Consider the following 22,160-nt stretch of genomic DNA (forward strand, 5'->3'; position numbering starts at 1 on the left):
AGGATTTTACAACTGAAAAACAATATGCTAACATGCTTATTGGATTTTTGAACTTTGAACAGAACCAGGCTAGCATGTTTCCTAAATGTTAACTCGGCACAGTCTCTCAATATTTTCTTCCAAAATGTTGAACTAGTCCTCTAAGATGCAACTGTATAAAAGAGTTGTTTCAATTGGCCAAAACGTGACTTTGCAGTTTAAAGAAATAGATAATGAATCTGGCAAATACACTGACTTACCCTCCTTCTGAGTGAGAAGAGAAGTTTGATTCTGTGCACCGAATACCGAGCTGGAGTCAGGACGTGGTTAGCCTAGCTTAGCATTAAGACTGGAAGCAGGAGGCTAGCTAGATGGGCTCTAGTCGAAGTTGAAAAAAATTCCCCTATCAACATATCTTTTAGGCCTGCTGTTTATCCAACTCAGTATTTCTTTATTGTCTTATTCATCACTCATCGTACCAAACACATCCTACATTAAATACATTTCATAAGTAGGATAAACTTAGGTTAGGTTATCAGTGAAATAAAACTGAATGCTCTTTCAGGCCCTTATAAATAAAACATATGCCCTTTTTACATATTCATTTTGCACAGTGCAACTCTGAATAAATGCATAGCTTGTGTTCTGGAACAAATATCAGCATATTACCAGCATCTGCTACAACATTGTCACTGAGCTCCAGGATCTGTAAAGTGGTGTTGTAGCGTAGCAGGTCTCCTAGCTGCAGGGCATCCTGGTAGCTGTTCAGCAGGTTGTTGGTAAGGTGGAGCTCTTGTAAAGCCTTGTTTGTCTTCAGTGCACCAACTATAGACAGCAACAAAAGATAAAGAGTGTTCACAAGATCTGAAATTTGACCCAAAACGTACATTACTCTGTTAAAGTCCAATTATTCTCTTCAAATTTTTGAATTACTTTGAAAGCTGATATGAACGAAATGAGTTTAGTAATTTGTCTTACTTATCATGATGAATCAGCTTTGTCAGTGCCTTTCCATTTCGGAAATCAAAGAAGATATCTGTATTTTTAAACCCTGATTTTATTCTTATGCTCATTAGCAGGACACATTCTATGTGTCATGCTAACTTTGCTCTTGCCACATCAATTATTGAGATTCAGGAAAGACAGATACCACTTAGCTCCAATAACTAGTCCAAGTTTCTGTGTCTGTTTCAATTGGACTCAGCAACAGGGTTTTGAAATAATTTCTGCGAAAGCAAAGTTTATTGGGAAAGTTTTATGAGCCTCATGCTGCTCATCCTGACACTGGTTAGCATGACTCATCGTCCGAATGGCTTCAGTAATGACAATAAGATCCTGTTTTTTTACGTTTGGATTGTAAGCTTGTTTGTTGGTGGGCACCCAGTTGGGGATCAGGTCCTAGGGGAAGCACCAGCAATTTCTACTGGTTGGCTAGGGGTCCTGCATGTAGGGGGGTAGAAACTGAGGGGATAATGTGAAGCTCAACGGGTGAAACAGTCAAAGGACACATATGTTGGTCCATGACCTCAGAACAACAGAGGAGTTGGTAGTGGGGACAGGAGGGTACGTAAATTTGCTATTCTAACTTGGAATGGAAAAAGGGGTCACTCACAAACCCCTCACCCAATTAAAATATACAGATTGTTTTAAACTGATATTAAACATGATCCATTGTACAAGTCTGTCCTCCGAGTGCCAAACATGAAGCCTCTGCACTGTAACTGTGACAGACTGATTGATGGCAAGTGAACTTGAGCATGAAAACGAGAGCACAGCAGGAATCGCCGCCTCCTGAAATTACTGCAGTAAAGATCAAGTGGTACTCCATTCTAACACGAACCAGACATTGCCAAGGCCAGAGTTGTGTCTCCTCAGTGCAGGAGACCTTACAAAACACCTGTCAGATTTAATAACCCTCTCTTAAAAAATGTCAGTGTGTACACCATTGTTTTCTTTCTTTTCAGTCTTTTCATTATTGTACTTTATCACAGCTTTGAATCATTTTTTTGCAGTTATCTTGTATATATGAGTGTGTTGTGGGCATTCCCTGAGCATTTGTGTAATGTGTACTGTACTGTGGTACATGTGTCTGTGTTGCCTGGGCCCTCGCTGCCCTTGCATCCCAATCGATGCTGCAGATTTGATCAAGCCTGTTGGGCTGCATGTGGAATGCCAACATTGTCATTAGGCACAGTGGGGACCAAATGGTGGAATCGGTGGGATTGATCCGGTCGACTCCACCGCGAGCGTCCAATCCTGCAATCAGAGGCCCCTCCGATCGAAGGCAATGATCCTCAGCCGGGACCCCCTGTGAGGAGGGAAGGTGGGGTGGCGGCGGGCTCGGTAGAGGCAGAGAGAATAGGGTGGGTTGGGGTGAGGAATGAATGTGGGGTGGGGGTGGGGGGGTTGTGAGACTCTAAAATATCAAACAGATCCAGGAAGTGGCTGAAAATGTTGGAGGAACAAGTTGCTGTTGGGAAGAGTGGGCAGCACACTGTGTCCATTTGGGTCTTTTTCTGCTCCAGCTGAGAGGACGAGAGGTGTGTGCTCGCTGTTTGGATTTTTTCTTTCCCGACAAAAAGTCAGAAGCAGCAATTGTTTTACTCTGACATCGGTTCACGGTTAAAAAAAAAAAAAAAAACTTTCTTTATTAGACTTTTCATTTGATTATTTAGTAATGATATATCACAATATAGCTCAGCACCCTAAGCCTATTACTAAATACTAAATACCCATGAATATGTGTGTGTGTGTGTCTGTCTGTGTGTGTCCATCCATGTACAGCACTCAACCCCCCCCCCCTGAGTGTTGTTGTCACCCGTGGTGAGTGAATTTATATGTGTGTATACTCATCCAGTAATTGTGTTTGTGTGTGTGTCTGCCTGTATCCACACCCTATTCATTTATGGGTCGCCTGCCCATCGACCCCCCCCCCCCCCCCCCCCCCCCCCCCCCCCCCCCGCTTTCCCCCCTTCCCCCCTTCCCCATCCATAGATACTGTTCAGATACAGCAGCAGCCGAGGTCAGAGAGGACGGACCTCACTGAAGTCGCTGTGTTGGTTTTTTTGTGTATTTCAAATGGCACTTTAAATTGTTTATGGGGATCATAAATACATTAAGTGTTCAGACGTTGTGTGTGTGTGTCTGTGTGTAGGCATATGTGTTTAATTAGTGTGCGAGCATGTACAGATCATATTTACAAACAGAAAAATGTGAATATCTCAGGTCATATTTTGGTTCAAGAGACTATATGTGAATCCAAAATGTATATGTGTGTGTGTGTGTGTGTGTGTGTGTGTCTGTGTCCTGGCTGCCAGAGCCTTTATAGATGTGTGCAGTGGTGTGTAAAGTGACAGGTAAGAGATTAGGCCTCTAATCCGGGTCTAGACCTGCAGAGTGGGTCACAGGTCAAAATCTGGTCCTGCTGGCCCCAGGACACACACACACAAACACACACACACACCCACACATGTACACACAACTCACACACATTTGCACGTACTTGTACACACAAATCTATGACTTTATACACACAGCTCACAACAGCACATGAAGACAATTTAACAAATAAATAACAAATAAATTCAGTACCTGAAGCTCAGGAGAGTTCAGTGAGGAAAGATTATTTGTGTGTGTGTGTGTGTGCATATACGTCATACCCAGTGTGAAAAGTGGCATGCCGCTGAGCTGGGCGTTGTGAAGGTGCAGCACTGTGAGCCGACTGGTCAGCAGAGCTTTAGACAGAGACAAGGCCGGGTAGTCTGCTATGGGAACGTTACACACATCCAGTCTGGACAGACACACACTCTGGAACACACATACACATTGTGCAGAAATAGAATGAACACAGACAAAGACACAGTTGAAGACACATCTAATCTGATCTGACCAAAAAGGAGAGAAAGAGTGTCGAGAGGGAGAGTGTGCTTCACCATCTGCTGTCAAACACTCAGGCCTGTCCAAAGAAAAGAGGAGGAAGGTGTTGAAGAGTTATAATCTAACGCTGGACCGACCTGTCTGTCCTACCTCACATCACACACTGAGAAGGAACCGGGACTAAGAGGAAGACATGCCTGAATGACGTGGATTGTACTTTTGGGAGGTGTTTGGGATTTTGTTAGGTGCAGGACGGTGCTGGAGATTTGGGGATACAAAAGTAAAAGTGCTAGGTTTGGTGGGTTTAGGAGAGGGATGCTGTGCACTCAGATGCTGCATTTCCACGCTGACAAAGTTCACATCAGACAGCACGCCACTTTCCTGGTGTCAAGTTTGCCAACTCGATGAAACAAATGTAAGTCCTCTTTCAAAGTGTCAGATTACAACAGCAAATTCCAAAGCAGTGGTTAAAAACTGTTTAAAGATAAATACATTCCACAAAACTGACTCCAGGACAGTTACATTTAAGACAAAATAATCTCAAAGCCATGCTCCAAGTCCTTACTCTGATTTCCCTCAACTTGTCTTGGTGTAATCACACAGACATGAAAGTAAGTCTGTAGTATTCTGTACTGGACCGCTTGTTTCTCACCTCACAGCTAACCAGTTATGCTACGCTGCAGTAAACCAGCGTGTATGTGTGTGTGTGTGTGTGTTTTGCTGTGAGAGAACTTCGTAACCTGTATGCTTTGCCCTGCATCTCACATCCATGTAATGTGCAACAAACTCACTTTCTAGGCTGTACATTATCCCCCAGAGAAAGCCTTACAAGAAAAGATTACTATTCCACTGCATCAGCCAACCTGCTTTATCAAATGAGCGAGGGCCCTCCAACCGGATGTTCCCATACCGCTGTTGTCAGAAATGTCAAGATGGGTTGTAGATTCATAGTACAAAATCATATCCAGCAAAGACGATGCTCCCTGGAAAAGAAAAAAAATAGTGAAGGAGAAAAAAATGAAGAAAGCAAGTCCTCAAATTTGACAGGAATGTTATGAAGTTCTTTTGGAAGGAAAAAAATGGCCTCTAATCTGATACAGGGTAAGGCCTGAATATGAAACTGTATTGGAATTGGAAGACGAAGATGAGGAAAATAAGTTTTGCTCATAAAACTCACATTTTCTTCCAGTTGGGCTGCCTGCAGATTGATGAAATCAAAGTGCAGCGATTTCAGGACGACTTCCAGAGCTTCACAGGAGCGGTGGTCTAATCGCTCACCTTGATAGAGGCAAGCAATCAAACGGAAGATAATTGGGAGGCTGTTTGCTAACAGGCAAAATTGCACAGTTCTAAATGCGCTTTATCCTTTTTCTGAAATGAGCATTTTAGCAAAAAAAAAAAAAAAAAATCACAACAAAACAACTTCCTTTACAGCCAAAGCTTGTTTGTGTGCATGTGTGTGGTTTCTTTTAATAAAGTTCTGAGACTTAATCAGAAACAGAGAAAGAGAAATAATGATGACGGCTCCAGTCAGAAGGCACAGGATGTAGTTTTTCATGATTGGACTTCCAAGCTGTGACTGCTCGAGTGTCCATTGATTACTAACTGCCAGCACAACATTGCAATCAATAAACCAAAGAACCTTCATACATCGGCTGAACTTCTAAAATTCCTAAACATAGTCTGATTGCTTTGAGATATTTGCCTCCAAAATGGAATAAACACTTTAACACACATAATAACAGCATAACAATTCTAAAATACATTGTATAAGTACATTTATCTATGTACAGTTCTGTTAGTATTCCATTTCATTTCAGATGGGAATGCTGGACTGTGGCTGTAGGCACCAGTTACTTTGCAGATTAAGATTTTACAAACAAAATATCTGATAATTTTGAAAAATATCAATTATTGACTGAGCCACCCTGCAGTATGGAGAGTAGTAAAAAGTGCCATTCATTCATTCCAACACAACATTAAATTGATACTTTTCTGTTAATGTTTCAGCAATAATAATAATATTTATAATAAGACAATAGGATATACAATAGAACATACACTGACCTGGGCTGTTCTGCAAAATGTGTACATTTACTCACTTCACTTTAATGCCACATTTACTACATATACTAATATTTCCTACTGTATTTTCGTGATTACTATTTTGATATTTCGGTTGATAATACTTTACCTTATCTTGTTAAATCAGTAAGAGTTTGAATGCTGGACTTTTACTTGTGATTGATTTGTTTTTACTTTTAGCTTTTCTCCTCCTGATGGACACTGACAAGGGATTGTTATCATGCAGCATGACCATATACCTCAAACTCAACCTCCAAGTTTTTTTTTTTTTTAACCTTTTCTACTGTTTTTTATCTCATTTATAGTGTGACGCTCTCCATACAGTTCATAGTGTTTTCTTTTTTTATTTCTCATTTGTTCTTTACATTTTTATCCTTGTTTTTGTAATATATGTAATATATATATAACAAAGTAACACTGATTAACCTTTCTGTATACTTTTAATTTGAATTATATTAATACTAATATACTAATATACTAATATTAAGCTTAAAGTTTGTTTATTGCTTTTAATTTGGAACTTGCAGCTGGTACCCTACACTTCCCACACTTTTTAGACTTTGGCCTTACATTATTTTTTTCTATTTTTACATTTATTTTATTCTATTTTATTTTAGAATGTATGTCTATTTGAAATGTATGTATATAAACTGATAATTACTGACACATTAGCTCAGTACAGTCTAGTTAGGTTAACGTCTTAGCACCGATGGAACATGTGGAACAAGTACGTCAGTTCATACCAGGCATTAGAATGTGTCTTCACATACTGTGTTTCTTGAGGGATCAGTTGGAATCGGATCTTACTTCTCCACTCTGCATGTGATAAACAAGTAAACATCTCCAGTTACAAAGACCAAATGCATTGTTGCTTTGTAGCTATTCACTTTCTATGCCTATGCTGCTGGAAATTAGAAGAAGCAGAAGAAGAAGGGGAATCCAAGACGTCCTCAATGCATCTTGGGTACAATCACACCTGTACTGAGCTGTCCACTAATGATCGGATCACCTGAGACACATGTTAATAACAAGTCTAAAGTTAAAGTTGTATTTTCTCATAACTTTCACTCATTACTGTCCCAATCTGAATAGCATTTCTTACACTATTTAACTTTCATCTGCCATCTGTATAAAGTTATGTGAAATGAACCTTTTTTTGTTTGTTTGTTTAAAGCTTTTTTTGTTTCTCCTTATTCTCTTACTCCTTATTATTTTATTTTTGTAATCCAACCATTAATCCTATTATTTGTGTGATTATAGTGATTTTCGGGATGATTATCAGGGATCAGTGTTGCCATTTTGTAATCTGATCATTGGAAGGTGTCACTGCCTTAAAATTTTTTATATATAAATAAAAAAGTAATCTTATTACTGATGTGATTTTGTTATTGAATTTAAGTAATTACAGTTAACATTTTGTAATCTGATTACAGTTGCTCCCCAGCCCTGATAAGAACTCACACTCCAAATCAAACTGTGACTGATCAAACAAATCCATGGGACTTTTAAGACTCAGTCTCTCTCTCTCTCTCCTGGGTTCTTATCTCCCCAGCCAGGAAGGGGGGAATGATAATTACTATCATAATTATTTCCAAAATGATACTTTTCCCCTCTGTTTTAACAATAATCACTTAACTGAGTGATGGCAGAGGGCGTGTGGGGTGGAAGGGAGCGCCATCTGAAATCCCATTTTTCTAATCCGCCCTGCGTTGGGGAGATAATAAGGCAGCAACACCCGCAGTCAGATGTCATCAGTGCGTGACGACAGTGACGCCCATCATGGCATCACACACAACTTTACACTGCTGCTGTATGCAGATTTGTCTGCTCCTGTACTTCTATACTTGTGAGAGCAAAGTTTTAAGACCTTCAAAGTGAGGACTTTTTGTCCAATGTTCTCTGATACAAGATGCTACTTTGGGTTTGGATTTAGGATTTGAATGAGAATTGGGTTTAGTTTAGTGTAAGTACTAGAATGAAATTGAATTTAGTTAGCTCCTAGCCTGGCCTTCCAGCTCAGCTTCTGCTTACCCACAACTAACACTACCTTGCTCATTGTGTTATGACGGTTTGTGTCAGCTGTTCCGCTTTGGCAGGGTGTCCCTAGATGGGCACTCCAGGTAGAGTTAACCACGGGCTTGATAGTTAGCCTGTTAGTGTTAGCACTAGTATAGCATCATTGGCAGGTTATGCTGAGTCGATCCCTGTTTGCTAGCATGGAAAGGCTCACAAGAGCAACCAACCAATTGTGCAGTCACCCCTCCTGACTGCAAACCAGTTTTCGACCTCCGCCGGCTCAGAAATTAGAAATCACAAAAGACAGTCTAGCCAGTAGGTTTGAATTTGCTAGAGAGATGATTAAGCATCGATTAATTATCTCTGGTGCCTCAAACGTGCGTGTTAATGATGAGATGTGTCTTACGCTTACTTCACTGAACTGCTGGCTGGCATGTCACTGTAGTTATCGGGGATTGGGTATTGTTGATGACTGGCCCTCTTAATAGGAGGGGGTAGAACAAGATTTAGGTCTTATCTGAAAGGCTTCTTCAGTTCCAACTGACTGATGGGGAATCCAGGTATATTGTGGGGTTGTTATCACCTTGAGAATCATAGCGGTTACAAGTGAGTCATTGTCGTACCCAGCCATCACATGAGTCGTTAGGGTCACATGAGTCATGGTGTGAATGTTAAGTGGTCTGGGGAGGGATCTCAAAACTGCATTGTAACTGACAAGTGGTGTTGTAGTCCACCTCCTCTGCTGAGTGATGGTTGTTGCAGTTTGACAATGATGGCTTCTTTCAATGTCTCTTTCAAACCATTGGTCTTTGGACAAAATGTGAACATTGCTGTCCTCAAATGAGTGTCACTTGTCCTTCAGGTTTAGGTGGACTGCTGAGTCCTGACTTCAGGAACTACCTCTCCTGTATTGTGCCATGCGCTTGTGTAACGGTTGTTTTGTTTCCCCAATGTACAGGTCCGTGGATTCCTTACTGCATTGAACAGCATACACTACATAGCTCTGCTTATGACTAGGTGCTTTGTCCTTACAGTGGACAAGCTTCTGCCTCAGAGTATTACTGGTCTTGAAGTGCACAGCAATACAGTGTTAGTTGAAAATCCTTTTTCAGATTCTCCTAGAATGTAAGGAATGACAGTGTTGTTCTGTTTGTGGTCCCTTTCCTGTGCATTTCCTGTGAGGGAGATCTGAGTTTTGCTCAATAAATCTTCCATATATGACCATTGCTAGAGACACCGGTGAGCTGACAGCAGAGCCATGCAAAGGAAGGAACCCTGCAGGAGTCCTGCAAAGTGTCCTTCCCTGTGTATCTTAGGCAGTCTATAAATGCAAGGGGTGGCTTCCCCGGGGTACAGTTGGTCAATGGCTTTGTCCTTTTCCAGTTGTTGTAGTCAGATTATACCCGTCCTCTTATAGCTGCTGCTGGTAGGATCTCGTCTGAGCATCTCATAGGTGGTCGTGTTGCTGGGTAGTCTGCTGACTTTGGCATAGTGATCCACTGTGTTAAGTATCACAGTACATCTTTCTTTATCAGCTGACATGATGATGATGTTCCAGTCTCTGTAGTGATGGCAGTGCCTTCCCTTCTTGGATGGTGAAGCTGGAAGGTCGTGCTTTTGCACTCACAAGGACATCACTGCACTGCCTCTGTTTCCATCAAATTGTTGTCAAATTGGTGTTACTGCAATGTCCAAACCCTTGGCCAAGTCATCCTTTTCCGGTTGGGTGAGCCCTCTGTTGGGCAAGTTGTTCACCCACATGTTTTGAATGTCAAGCTGTGTTATGTTGTCACCCTTTTTGCTCCATGTCACTTCTTCTTTCTTCAGTACGTTAGCAGGTGTTCATATATCTGTATGCATCACCTCTGAGGTCTGGCTCCAGAAGTGGGCCCTGGTTTCCCTCGTCTGGGCGAGGTGACACTACTCCAAATGTTGCCAGTCACTAGGGTTCTGTGAATCACTCTTAATCACTCATGTGGCCTCTGACCTCCACTGGACAAGACCCCCAGATGAACACTGACACTGTCCCAAGAAGCGAGCACATGGATTGGTCAGATGCCTCTCTGAATCTCTTTCTCAAACGTTCCATATCAAAGACCATCACTGGAATTCAGCAGCAATGGATTTCCTCTGTTGCTGGTGCTAGGTGTTATCATTCAGAATCTCCATCTCCACACTCCTGTTGCTACAACACCGTCTTCCCTGCTTCCAGCGTCACCATGCTGACTCAGCTGCTGACATTTCATCGACATACAAGGAGCTCACATCTCTTTTCTACTAACCAGGTAAAGTCAGAAAACAACTGGCTTCTCCATCCAAACACGACTCTGTATTTTTTCACTTTTGCCAGATGCTTCAGATGACAGTAACCACCATTATTTGTTATCTGTTGCTTACTTTCCCTGCCAATCTCTGGTTCTGCATTCATTTAGTCTTTCACTGTGTTGTCACTGCTGGGTCATGTTTTCTTAGTAGTGATTCTGATATCTGGTTAATTTTTTTTTTTTTTCTGAGTTCATGTTTATCCCTTCCCAAAGTTAATTTACATGTTACAGACACTCTCGACTGATCACCAAGAGAAACCGTTTATTAGCGTAAGTGCTGGTTCTGAGCTTACATCGCTGGACGCATAGTTAAAGTGGTTCTGCTTAATAATTTTGATCAATGCTATTCCCTAACCCGACTCTGCTGATTCTGACTCTGTTGAAGCCTTGAAATCTAAACTAAATTGTTATCTTTTTGCCTTTGCCTTTTAGTTTGTGGCTTTTATTTTAAGATTAGTATTCTAGTTAGCCTACATGATGAGCATGTTAGCTAGTCCCCCTAAATTGCTTTCAATTGGATAAATTTATGCAACCATCCAGAGTGCGGGATGAGACATCAAAAATATTTTTATGTTTTACAGGAAATGGAAAGTTTCGATATAAAAATACTCAAACGATTTTTGGATATATAGGCTATCCAAAATATGTTATAGCTTATATTTAACAATTTACACAGAGGCACAGATTTAGAACTTGGAAAATGTATAATTTGGTTTAGTTTAATGTAAATGGTATAAAATTAAAGGATTGGGATAATGATTAGGATTCTGGTTTAGAGTAGTTTGAGCTAGGATTAGGTTCACATGAATGCAACTGTTATAAAAATACTTGAGGATTATTATTTGGGTTTGAATTTAGCTTTTGTGCAAGGATTAGGTTTAGTTTAATGTAAGAGATACAAATTCAGTTTAGGATTTGAATTTGTTTTCACAGTTTGGTTTTGAAGTAAGATTAACTTTTGTTTAATTTAAAATTTGCTTTATGACATGGACCTGAATTTAGGCTTAGATCTGAACTAGGATTAGGTTTAGGGTTAGTATTTGAACTCGTATCAGAGGTGAGTCAGATAGATTCAGGTTTCAGTTGGTGCTGAGGCTGACATTATTTAGGACAGAGATCGGAATACGCATTCTAAGCAGGTTTACAGGTGTGATTGGATCTTGGTTGGGAAAATTAGACCTTGGTTAGGAAATGTGTTTTAAACATTTGGCTGTGTGTGTTATTTACTTACTAGTGATCTGCCACATATCTACAATTCTTCTTACAATTATTTCACATACTGAAAAATGTCGAGAATTTTTGAAAAATTTGCAAATGCATCAGGAACGTGTGGAATTATCCCACCCCTCAGACTCCAGTGATGGTGTCATTTTGGCAGTTAGTGCCTCTCAGGGTTTTTATGATGTATTTCTAATGGAGATTCTGCATTGTCTTTTTGATAAACACATGAAAACAAGCAATAAACAACAGCAAACAAAGTCTATGCACACATTTTGTTCAACAAGATCATTTCCATAAATAAACACACTTGGCTAGCCTTCAAAACGTAGAGTACATGTAAGATATTGAGTGTGTATGTGTGTGAGGTGTATCAAGATGAAGAATCACACATTTCACAAGACATTTTGTTATTAACAAATACTAATGTTTACATGAAGGAGTTTTCACCATGATGTGTTTGGTCTGTTCTTCCATATTTTCTAATTGCACTTTCAATGAACACGTAAAACATTACAAAAATCATTCAGTGCTTCATGAATGTCACATAAAGTCCTCAATCATATTTAATAATGATTGAGTGAGGCGTTCAGCTTACCTTTGAGATCCAGACATTTCACACTGCCACCTACACACACACCCTGCTGAGAGAGAGACAGAGAGAGGGGTAGAAACAGGAGGTGTGAGGGAAAGGCGCGAACACACACACACACACTCACACACACACACACACACACACACACACACACACACACACACACACACACACACACACACACAGATATTTGGCAACAGCAGTGCATCATCCACTCTCCCTGGTCTCTTTCTGCACGGCCTCTCCATCCATGCCACACTGTACCGGTTTGATCAGAGAGGCTCATTGGACGCCAGAGCATGAATTATAAATTTCACACAGTTTACCGCCGCCGTTGATGGTGACACGGCGTCCTAATTAACCAGTGTATAATAATTAGAAACAGCTGGTCATCAGTTGATGTGTTCATTTGCCAGAGCCACTGTTCCACATACATCTAATTTGACTGCATCAATCACCGGAGGTGGCAGATTTGTGCGGATGGTGGAAAACACAGATTTTTTTTTTCTACTGACAAGCAAAACAGAAAGACAGCAGGGATTTTTTTTATAGATGATTGTAGGATTAGATTCTGTAACAGGGATCATTTTGACTGAGGCTGGGTTAAAACATAGAGCTGATTTTATTAATACAAGCAGGCTTCATCTCTGACAGAGACCAAAAGGTTGGTATGTAAAGGCTGTAATGTAGCTGAGATATTCCTCATCACTGATTAGAGCAGGCAGAGGTCAACAGCTGCTAAACCTAATTTAATAAGTCTGGTTTCCATTTAGGGCTAAACCGTTCAAAAAACAAAATAACGAAAACACATTTCTGTGAGATATTTGCGTTTTGAGGTTTTTTGTTTGTTTGAGCATCAAAAATGGTAAAATTCAGGGAAACTCTGAATATCAGCATAAAACATCAGTGAGTTCAAGTTTCAAGTTAGGGCCCCACGTCCACCAGGGGGCCCCAAAAGTGAGCAAATTAAAACTGTGAAGCCACTTTGGTTTCCTCTGTTCACTTTTCACAGGAAGGAAGCCATTCTGAACATAGTTTAAGTTTGTTTTTTTTTCTGTTTATTTTATTTGAGTGATTTTAACTGCAGTGGGTTGATTTACACAATTAAACATTACAATTTAAATATTAAATTTTGCTATTAAAAATTATTTGGTAAGAAAAAAAATATTGTGTTTACTGTACTTTAAAGGCCCTGAAAAGCTATTTTCACATTCGGATTCTTACGCTGGATTTCTACTTCTCTGGGCTGCACTCGTGTTATGTTTAAGTTTGTTTTCAGCCAATCAGCTTGCTTTGACGCGTATTCACCCAATGAACTGTTGAGATCTGGGAGGTGTGCTGCACAGGTCTTGGGAGATGATTATGTGTATTGTTCAGAGAGTCATAGCTCCACTGTAAACTCTGAGAGACGGGTCATGAAAACACAACAATCTGCCAGATTTAGAACAGTTGTGACGACCTGATGTGAGAGATTTCTGTTTGTTTGTAGTTGCTTTACTCTCTGCTATCAGTGGGCGGGGCTCAGTCAGTATTCGCTAACATTTGAATCAATGTATGCTAACAGCTGTGGGGTGTTTGCTAATGTTGCCAGACCACTGTTTAGACCATACGCACAAAGATGAAGAAGATTAGAGTTTCTGAGAGTTGAAATCTTCCAAAATAATTTAAAATCATTTTATATCCCCAAACTTAACCTTTGATTTTTACTCATTTAGACACAAACATCAATTTTACACAGAAAAAACTGATGGTTTGAAGACAAGTCTTTAGAAAGGTGGTTTGCTGTAAATACGAGTTTTCATAAAAAAGTGTCCAAGTCTACTTAGGGCCCTGCAAAGTCTCGTCTCGACCCCCCGTTCACAACCACATGTCAGTCAAAGCCTGACTTTCTAACTGCCTCTCCTGCACCAACTCATCTCGGCTGGCTCATTGAATTGCTGCCTTCTTATTTGCGAGCAGCGCCTTGTTTCCTCTGTCGTTGTTAAAAATGATTCATTGTTCAAAGGGACACGGGGAGTACAAAAGAACTTGGAAGGCTTTCCTTGCTCGGCTCTTGTGCTGCAGAGAGCGGAGCAAGGCGGGAGACAAAAGGATGGCGGCCATAATGTGCTCCTGTTGAAAGAATTAGACAGATCAATGGGACATAAATTGCACTGTTTATGTATACAAGAGGCTGGTGTGTAATTGGTAGAGGTGGTTGAATTTCGCCCCGTAATCATCTTAACTGAGACTCACACACACACACACACACACACACACACATTCAAGCACAAATGTATCTACATGCACATATACCCACATATTTGCCGTGTGTGTGTTTGTGTGCAGGATGTATATGAGTGCATGTGCTGTAACATACTGTGTTTCGTAACACTGCTTTCAGTCACTTGCCCCTTTTACACAGCCGGTTCCAAGGTGGTACTGCCGCCTTGCCTTTATTCCACCTCACCTTTCTATGTAAAAGGTACAAACACAGGATGTGGGGGTGGTGATGGGTGGAGGGGCGGGGCGAACCAGCAGTGGAAGGTAAGTGACAGAGCCGGGTCGACGGCAGTGTAAAAGGGAGAGGAGGCATGCTGGGACAGGCTCAGACACTGCCACGTTACCCGTTGCACCTCTGATTTCGGGAATGCCGGAACGTGATCTAAAAAGCACACACGGTGGCGGCATTATGGCGGCTTTGTTAGGTTCAGGGTAAGCAAAGCAAAGACGGCATGATGTGAGGTCTTTTTAACAGCAACATCGTGGGATCTGTTTCAAAAAAGGGGGCTACTGATACAAAGGAGTGCGGATTTCATTTCACCTCATTTTTTAAAAATGTTTCCAAAAATATTTTTACAATGTTTCGTGGGTCTCATGCATTTTTTTTTAAATTTGATCTATTTTTATTTGATCCATTTACTGCATCAGCCCTTTAGACCATAAAATTCCAGCTGGAGTAAAGATTTGTGGTGGCCGTAGCTTGGTCGATTTCAATGACTTTGTCTATCATCTCAGATTTTTTTTTTTTTAGTTAACACTGCAACACATAGTGACGGCAGCATCACTGTGTGTTGCCGTCCGGCTGGAGACTGCCCGTGAAACTGGTTTGTTTGTGGCACGAAGCCAATGAACGGAACGTCGGCTAGTAAGAATGGAATGGAAGAATGTGCAAGCAACTGGCTGGTTACACAGATGACACTCCCAAACACACAGCAGACAGACGTAGAGGAAGAGAGAGAGAGAAAAACACACGCAGCACTTCGTCCTCCTCACAAGAAATACAGTGGCGGCTGTTTTTCATCTTAATGAATTTCTGAACTTGTTCGTTCCCTCTCCGCTCGCCGCTGCCTCGTGGTGAAAGACGGAAACTGAAGGCGCCGGCTGCCAAATCAATTGATGTGTCAGGAGGGAGAGAGGACAAAACGGAGTGATAAAAAGAAAAGCACTCCCTCTCACACTCTCTTTCTCTCAGAGACACACGCAGGCAGCAGGAAAAGACAGAGAGAGAAAGGGGTGGGGGGTGGGGGGGGTCTGGTTTCCAAACTTGACTTCCACAGAAGTCATCTCTGGTGCATTCACTATTCTTCACTCACCCGTCCACAGCTGCTCCTGCCTCTCCGGATGGCTTTGTATTAAAAACTGTTTTGAGTGCACAATTTCTCTTCTTAGCCCATTTAATTAACTGACAATAAATATATATAAATATATCCGTATATATATTTTTAACGTGTATTTTTCTGAGCTCTTGGGGTTAAAAAAAAATCACTCCCACATTTTTCCTCTCAGCATCTTTTGTGCAATAAAGGATAAATTATTTAAAATAACACGACCTTTTATCTCACACCCTTTGAAGGCAGCAAATTAAAAATGTAAATTGGGACTTAATTAATATGCAAATATATTCATCCGCTGTTAACAATTAGCAATTAAAGCTGCAGTGTGAAAGAGCACAGACAAAATTAGTAACTTCATTTATCATTTAAAAAAAAAAAGCCAGATCTAAAAATGTACATAAAATTCGAATTGACTTTCGCAGTATTCGCCACTGTCACTGCTTTTGTTCATCCGCGGCGGTTTTGAAATACATGATAGCGGGCATTTAGCGACTTAATTAATGCCACTTTGTGTAAAATACACTGTCCCCTTAAATGGTTGATCTCAAAAATAATGTACACATTCGTGTGTGTGTGTGTGCTTCACAGTGTGCGAACAGCACGTCGTACAGCCTCAGTGCTTCAGTGGTCTGATCTGTGTGTTGGGGTGTTTTGTTCATTTAAGTCCCTGCTGAATTTGAGATTGTGCAAGTTTTTTTTTTGCTATACGACAGTATCGGCCTAAATATCGGAGGGAAGGAGAGAGAGACGGGTGACAGAGCAGTTTTTGAATTTGATACAGATTGTGTACAAGAGATATTTGGAATAGTGCTTTTTTAAAAATGATCATTAAAAACATAAGGGTGAGTCTATATTTAATAACAAGCTGATACATGTAGACTATTTTTGGAACATTTCCGAATGTGTGTAATTCATAATAAGCCATCACTTCACACAGAAACAGTCTGATGGAGGATGCCTTCACTGGCACAAACATTTGATTTGATTTAATCATCTTATTTCTGTCTTTAAGATAAATGATCATAAAACAGCTGAAACTAGAAACGGCTTAATATTCCAGCTAAATATACGTAAGTGCTTCAACAAGATGTGAGGTTTACACTGCACAACTAAAACTTCTATAAGATGTGTAGTAAAAAAAAATCTGGTTACTGGTTGAGCATCATTCACAACATGAACATTTAAATTTAAGCTTGTCATTTACAGATTTGTTTTTTTTTTTTTTACATGAAATATAAAATGTGAAAATGTCACGTATAATTTCATATGAGTAAAATCATCTTACATTTGATTTGGATTTAGTGTAGGATGAGAAAAAAAATTCACAGACCTTTATTTGGTTCTTAGCAGTTTGTGGTTACCCTGGGGAAATTTGGACAACTGGCCAAAGTTTGACCTTTGTTTTTGTTTTGTTTTTTTATTTGATGTCCGTTTCCTTTAGTCCTGGATGGGCGGATTGATGGATATAATGGAGGATCTTTTAAGTGGTGTGATCTTTTCAAAGGCTGTTAAAGTGATCAGCTGACATTCTGTTAGCAGATCAGACTCTGTGGTCTGGACTCCTCTAATGCTGCTCACCTGACGCACAAACCTTTTAAAAAGCAATTCCAAACGTCTTCCCAGACACTCAGTGCTCCTCAGCTCTCTCTGCACAGGCAGAATAAGTCGTTATTATTTTCAACATGATCCCTGAGGTCATGTGATGACTCCTGAGCACACACACACACACAAACACTCACACACCATTCCCGAGCCATGAATGAACTTCCATTTACAGATGTGTGCGTACAGTTGTTGAATGCAAACTCCTACGCACCCCCACACCCCTTGCCAAATCCAAGGAATAACACTGAGGACTGTGAGCGGCACAAAAACTGACACAGTGAAGAGGTTCAGTCTACAGCTGCGAGCAAAAATCTCCATTAGCATTTGATTTCCATATACATAAACCTGACAGATGTAAAGACTCTTTATGTGTTGAGTCGTATGATGAGGATCTTTTTTTTTTTTTTTTTTAAATATGGTAATTGTGGTCTCAGAGCCTCTCTCCTGTGTGTGACTCTCCACTGAGTCCAGGTCTGTAATATTATCCTACTTTACAAAAGCACTCATATTACTTGTGCAACCACCCAACCATGCAAATTCAATTCAGCCTAATAGTGCACCACCAATAGTGCATCACACACGCCTTTAACTGCTACTGCTCCAATTCAATTAGAGACAGAGAATGTAAAATAGACTCTTTTACATGTAGACAAGGTTTTATCCTTTTTCAGTTATGCATGCTGTTTCCCAAACGGCATTAAAGCCAGATCGTGTAAATCTACAATGGAAAAGCTGTGGAGTCGGTGTGTTTTAAATAAAGCATGTCATAGCCCGCAGTGTGTGTGTGTGTGTGCACACGGAGGCCATCTCAGTGACTGAATGCACTGTGTTAGTGGCAGGTTCATGGTGATCCTCATCCCAACCCATACTGCACACTTCTCTCCTTTTTTCCCTGTGCGATTGTGGCGGCTGCCACTGTACGCCATTTCAAATGCACCACTAACCGCCTCGTTACGCCGTCTCGGCCTGTAATGAGAGGAGCGACATATGTCCGGTCTCCCCGCTGTTTCCTGATAAGCCCTCACATTCAGACACATGCAGGAACACTCCGCCACCTCCTCCTTCTCCTCCCTGTGCTTTTATTTTGCATGCAAAATCTGCTAACAACCACCAAGGAAAATAGTGAGGCACTTACTTAGTGACATTTACCTCGCTGCCGACTATTCCACACACTAGGGGGGGGGGGGGGGGGGGGGGCTGCAATAACAATCAGCATGCATTTAATTTAAAAGAAAAAAAATGTTCCCTTTACAATTACACAGGCAGAGAGAGATATAGCTGTCTGTGTACTTGTGTGTGTGTGTGTGTGTACGTGTGTGTGGAAGGAGCTATAACAGTTGTGCCGGCAGACTTCCGCAGTGCAACATTAATGCTAATCAAAAGAGCTGAGAAAGCAGCGGTGGTCTGTAAAAACAGATTTTCTCTTGTCTTTTCATTTCTGGAGGGATTCTCTTGCCGCCACCCCCCCCCCCCAACTTCCTCACCCCTCCTCCATGGGGGGGATTTATCCCGGGAAAAATAATATTTATAGGAATTGAATCTGACCCCATGAATTTAAGAGAGGTGCACTGTCATGTAAGGGCATTTTTTTTTTGCTTTGGCTGTAGGATAAATAATGAAACTTAAGTTGCGGTAATTGATTTCTCTTCAGTCCACTCAACTGAATAATCTGCAAGCGAAACAACCACTAAGCTATTCATTAGAAGATTTGCCAACATGCAACTAATTCCAAGCTTATTCTCCAAACATCATGGAAAGAATACAAACTCACAGTCAAAGCTTGCTTGATTTAGAATCCCTTTGTGTTTGAAGGGTTGGAAAATACTTCACTTGGAGCCTAGAAGCCACATTTCTTTTCCTTTCTAAACTAAGGAAATAAATCAATAAATAACCCATAGCACATTATAGAAGAAAAGGGAATATTGAGCCAGTTTTCCTGTTTTAACTCCACACAAACTGATGCATGTGATCAAAATCCACACAAGATAAATTGTTCACCTGGATTTCTGAATTTGTGGAACAGCAGAGTTAACTGAGAGAACACAGATTCTTATTTCATTCAGAGGAAAAAAAAAGATTTTTATTGCGTTTTTGTAAAAATGCTTCTTTTTTTTTTGCTGAATGAAGTCAACAAACACCACATTTTTCTATGGCATCTGGTAAAAATGAGATTTGTTTTTTGTGATTTCAGCAAAAATGAAAAGCTCAACAATAAAAGCTTAAAAATGTCAAACTTTTGCTGTATGATTTCATCAAGTTTCAGACGTCAGGTGTAAAGTATGAGGTGAAACTGAGAAGTGGGTCAGTTTACTGAAGCAGCTTTTGTGTGGTAACATTATACTGTAATGAAAAAATATAACATAATTATGTTGTGGTATCACACCATGTTGTGTCCATATGAATCTATAAAGATCTATATGTGTGTGTGTGTGTGTGTGTATGTGTGGCTACATAGTGAAGGTTTCAACACCTTTTCCACGTTCTTTCTGTGTATGCTATGGCTATTTTTCTGATTTTACTTTTTGTTAGAATTAATTTTATTTCAAGACTGAATTATTGATTGATCAATAAATCAAGGACTGTCTGTGTTTCACAGTTGTTTCTCTGTCTGAGTAGAAGTCGGTCTAAAGTTAAGCTCATTCCCTCGTGCCACAACAGTCATGTGGCGTTGGAGCTTGATCATCTCAATTATCTTTATAATCGCACAGTGAACCAAACAGAAACACACAGACTTCGCAGTTTGCACAGTGAAATCACAGAGTTTAAGCGTGACGGCCTTAGACCCCGCTGGCTTCAGCCTATTATTGTTTACCACTCCTATGAAAATGTCACCAACAGCAATACTGTTTTATCCACTTACAACATTTCAAAGGAGTGCAAAGGGGCCCAAGGGTGCAATAAAAAAAAAAAGCTTTAAATAGTCTTCAGTGCTTGTCCTCGGGGGAATCGCCCCTCGCCTGAAAAGACCTAATTTAATAAATTTGCTCTTTAGGCGTTCATCTTTTCGTTTTGCATCGTCTTATTATGAATTCATTCGCATGCAGCCCTTTTGGTCTAAATGTTGCCCCTCTTAGCTAATGCTTAACCATACATATTTTACTCTTTCAGGAGGACCACCTACATTTGTTTCCAATGCAACTGGGTTCATTAGCACCTCAGAGATAATACGCCGGCTGTATGCTTAATGTAAGCACTGCTAAGTCTCTAATTTTCCACAAATAATTCCCCTTGATCTCAAGTGAAATTTATGCGGGAGGGGGTGGGGTGGGGTGGGGTGGGGTGGGGGGTATTCGGGGGGGGGACACATGCTTTAACATGGTTGGTCCAAGTAAAGTAAGTATGTACATATAATTAATTATAAATGGCAGACTGTGTGTGGCTAAGAGAGAATAAGTGAGTTTATTTTATTGGGGAGAGAGAGGGAGAGAGTATGAGTATGTCACAGAGAGAGAGAGAGAGAGAGAGAGAGAGAGAGGGAAGAAAGTGATTTCAGCTAGCACAAGAGAAAGAGGGAAAGTATGCCGCTGCAACTGTACCATATGTGTTCAATGTGGGATTCCTGGTACCAGCAATCCTTACGCAGAATTAAATCTGACTTTTTTCATTCATTTTATTGTTCACGTTGAATATCATAAAGAACAATTATGACAATCAGAGTTTTTTGGGGGTTTTTTTCTAAAGGTGTTTTCACCCAGAAGGTGAGAAAAGTTTTAGGGGAAGTACAAAGTCCACAGTAAGATGTGAGTGGGCACAAATACAAGCAAATTAACCTGGACTGGGCACAGCTGAGGCAACGATGCATACATGTGAGCTGAAAATATTTCAGCTTGACTTGAGAAAGTTTTGACTTCTCCAGGCAGAATGATAGAAACAAAAGGGCTTCCTGGTGATAGGTGACCACTACTGGTGTTAGAGCTGTTTAGTCCTTCAGACTCTTAGATCTAACAGAAGGCTGCAGGGTTAAAAAATGGCAAAACACAGCACAGCTGTTTATAATTCTACAGAATGATACAGGATTTTAGAACTCAATGATGAAACCCCCTGACCATCTGAGCATCCAGAATGAAGGACTGGGACAGCCAAGACCTCTCCTCTGGACCATAAACTTCTCTGTCGACAAGTTACTGCAGCCATATGCCATGATGGCGAACGTCCAGGGACCGTCTAACAATATATGCAGAATGGCAGGTCAGGTCATCAATGAGCTGGGCAGGAGGCTTGATGAATCTTTTTCAAAACTTGACAAATAAATTGTGGACCTTGGTAAGGGGGATACCATGGGGATAGATTACATGACTAACCAGAAGGTCCACAGTCTCCGTGGCTACAGCTCGGGAAGAGCCACAAAGTGTACTGGAGAAGGGGCCAGCAACAGTGGGAACAACCGTGTGACCTTTTGAAGGAGGCAGGCCAGTCACAAAGTCCAGGCAAATAGAAATGGGAAGAGGACAAACCCGCCCGGCTGGTAGACAATGCAAGGCCTTTCCCTGGATGCTGCCATTGTCCTGAGTGGCCTTTATAGTACACCAAAAGTGTTGTTGGAAAAGGGCCGGGGCACACGTGATGCCAGGGTGACAGGCAAAGTGAGAAGTGAGTCCATTTCAGAGCCTAAGAATGGACAGAGTGAAAGAGAGAGAGGGCCATTACCTGAGTCAGGTTGGGTCCGTTAGGTCTCTCTCACCACCGATTCAATCTCCCAGGTAAGTGCTGCCACCACACGGGACTATGGGACTAACAGTCCAGACCACAAAAGGCAGTTCAGTGCCCTCCAGCCAGAGCTGCCATTCCTTCCTTATTCAGCTCCTTATTGCTGATACCATAGTTTTGTTCTGCAGGTGATAGTTTTTGGGAGACAAAGGCACAGGC

The 22,160-nt window shown here is 40.9% G+C and overlaps 1 protein-coding gene across 1 annotated transcript in view; it reads right to left on the reverse strand.

Moving 5' to 3' along the window:
• si:dkey-288a3.2 (protein phosphatase 1 regulatory subunit 37) overlaps positions 1–22,160 on the reverse strand; it is a 54,216-nt gene that overhangs the window by 27,533 nt on the left and 4,523 nt on the right. Inside the window, exons 3-7 of the mRNA XM_041061335.1 lie at positions 12,097–12,142; positions 5,033–5,133; positions 4,719–4,838; positions 3,639–3,786; positions 649–804 (exon numbers count right to left, since the gene is read on the reverse strand). Coding sequence (XP_040917269.1) covers positions 649–804; positions 3,639–3,786; positions 4,719–4,838; positions 5,033–5,133; positions 12,097–12,142 — 571 coding nt within the window. The remainder of the gene's footprint in view (positions 1–648; positions 805–3,638; positions 3,787–4,718; positions 4,839–5,032; positions 5,134–12,096; positions 12,143–22,160) is intronic.

This window comes from Toxotes jaculatrix, chromosome 17, assembly GCF_017976425.1.
Source record: "Toxotes jaculatrix isolate fToxJac2 chromosome 17, fToxJac2.pri, whole genome shotgun sequence".
NCBI classification, from domain to species: Eukaryota; Metazoa; Chordata; class Actinopteri; family Toxotidae; genus Toxotes; species Toxotes jaculatrix.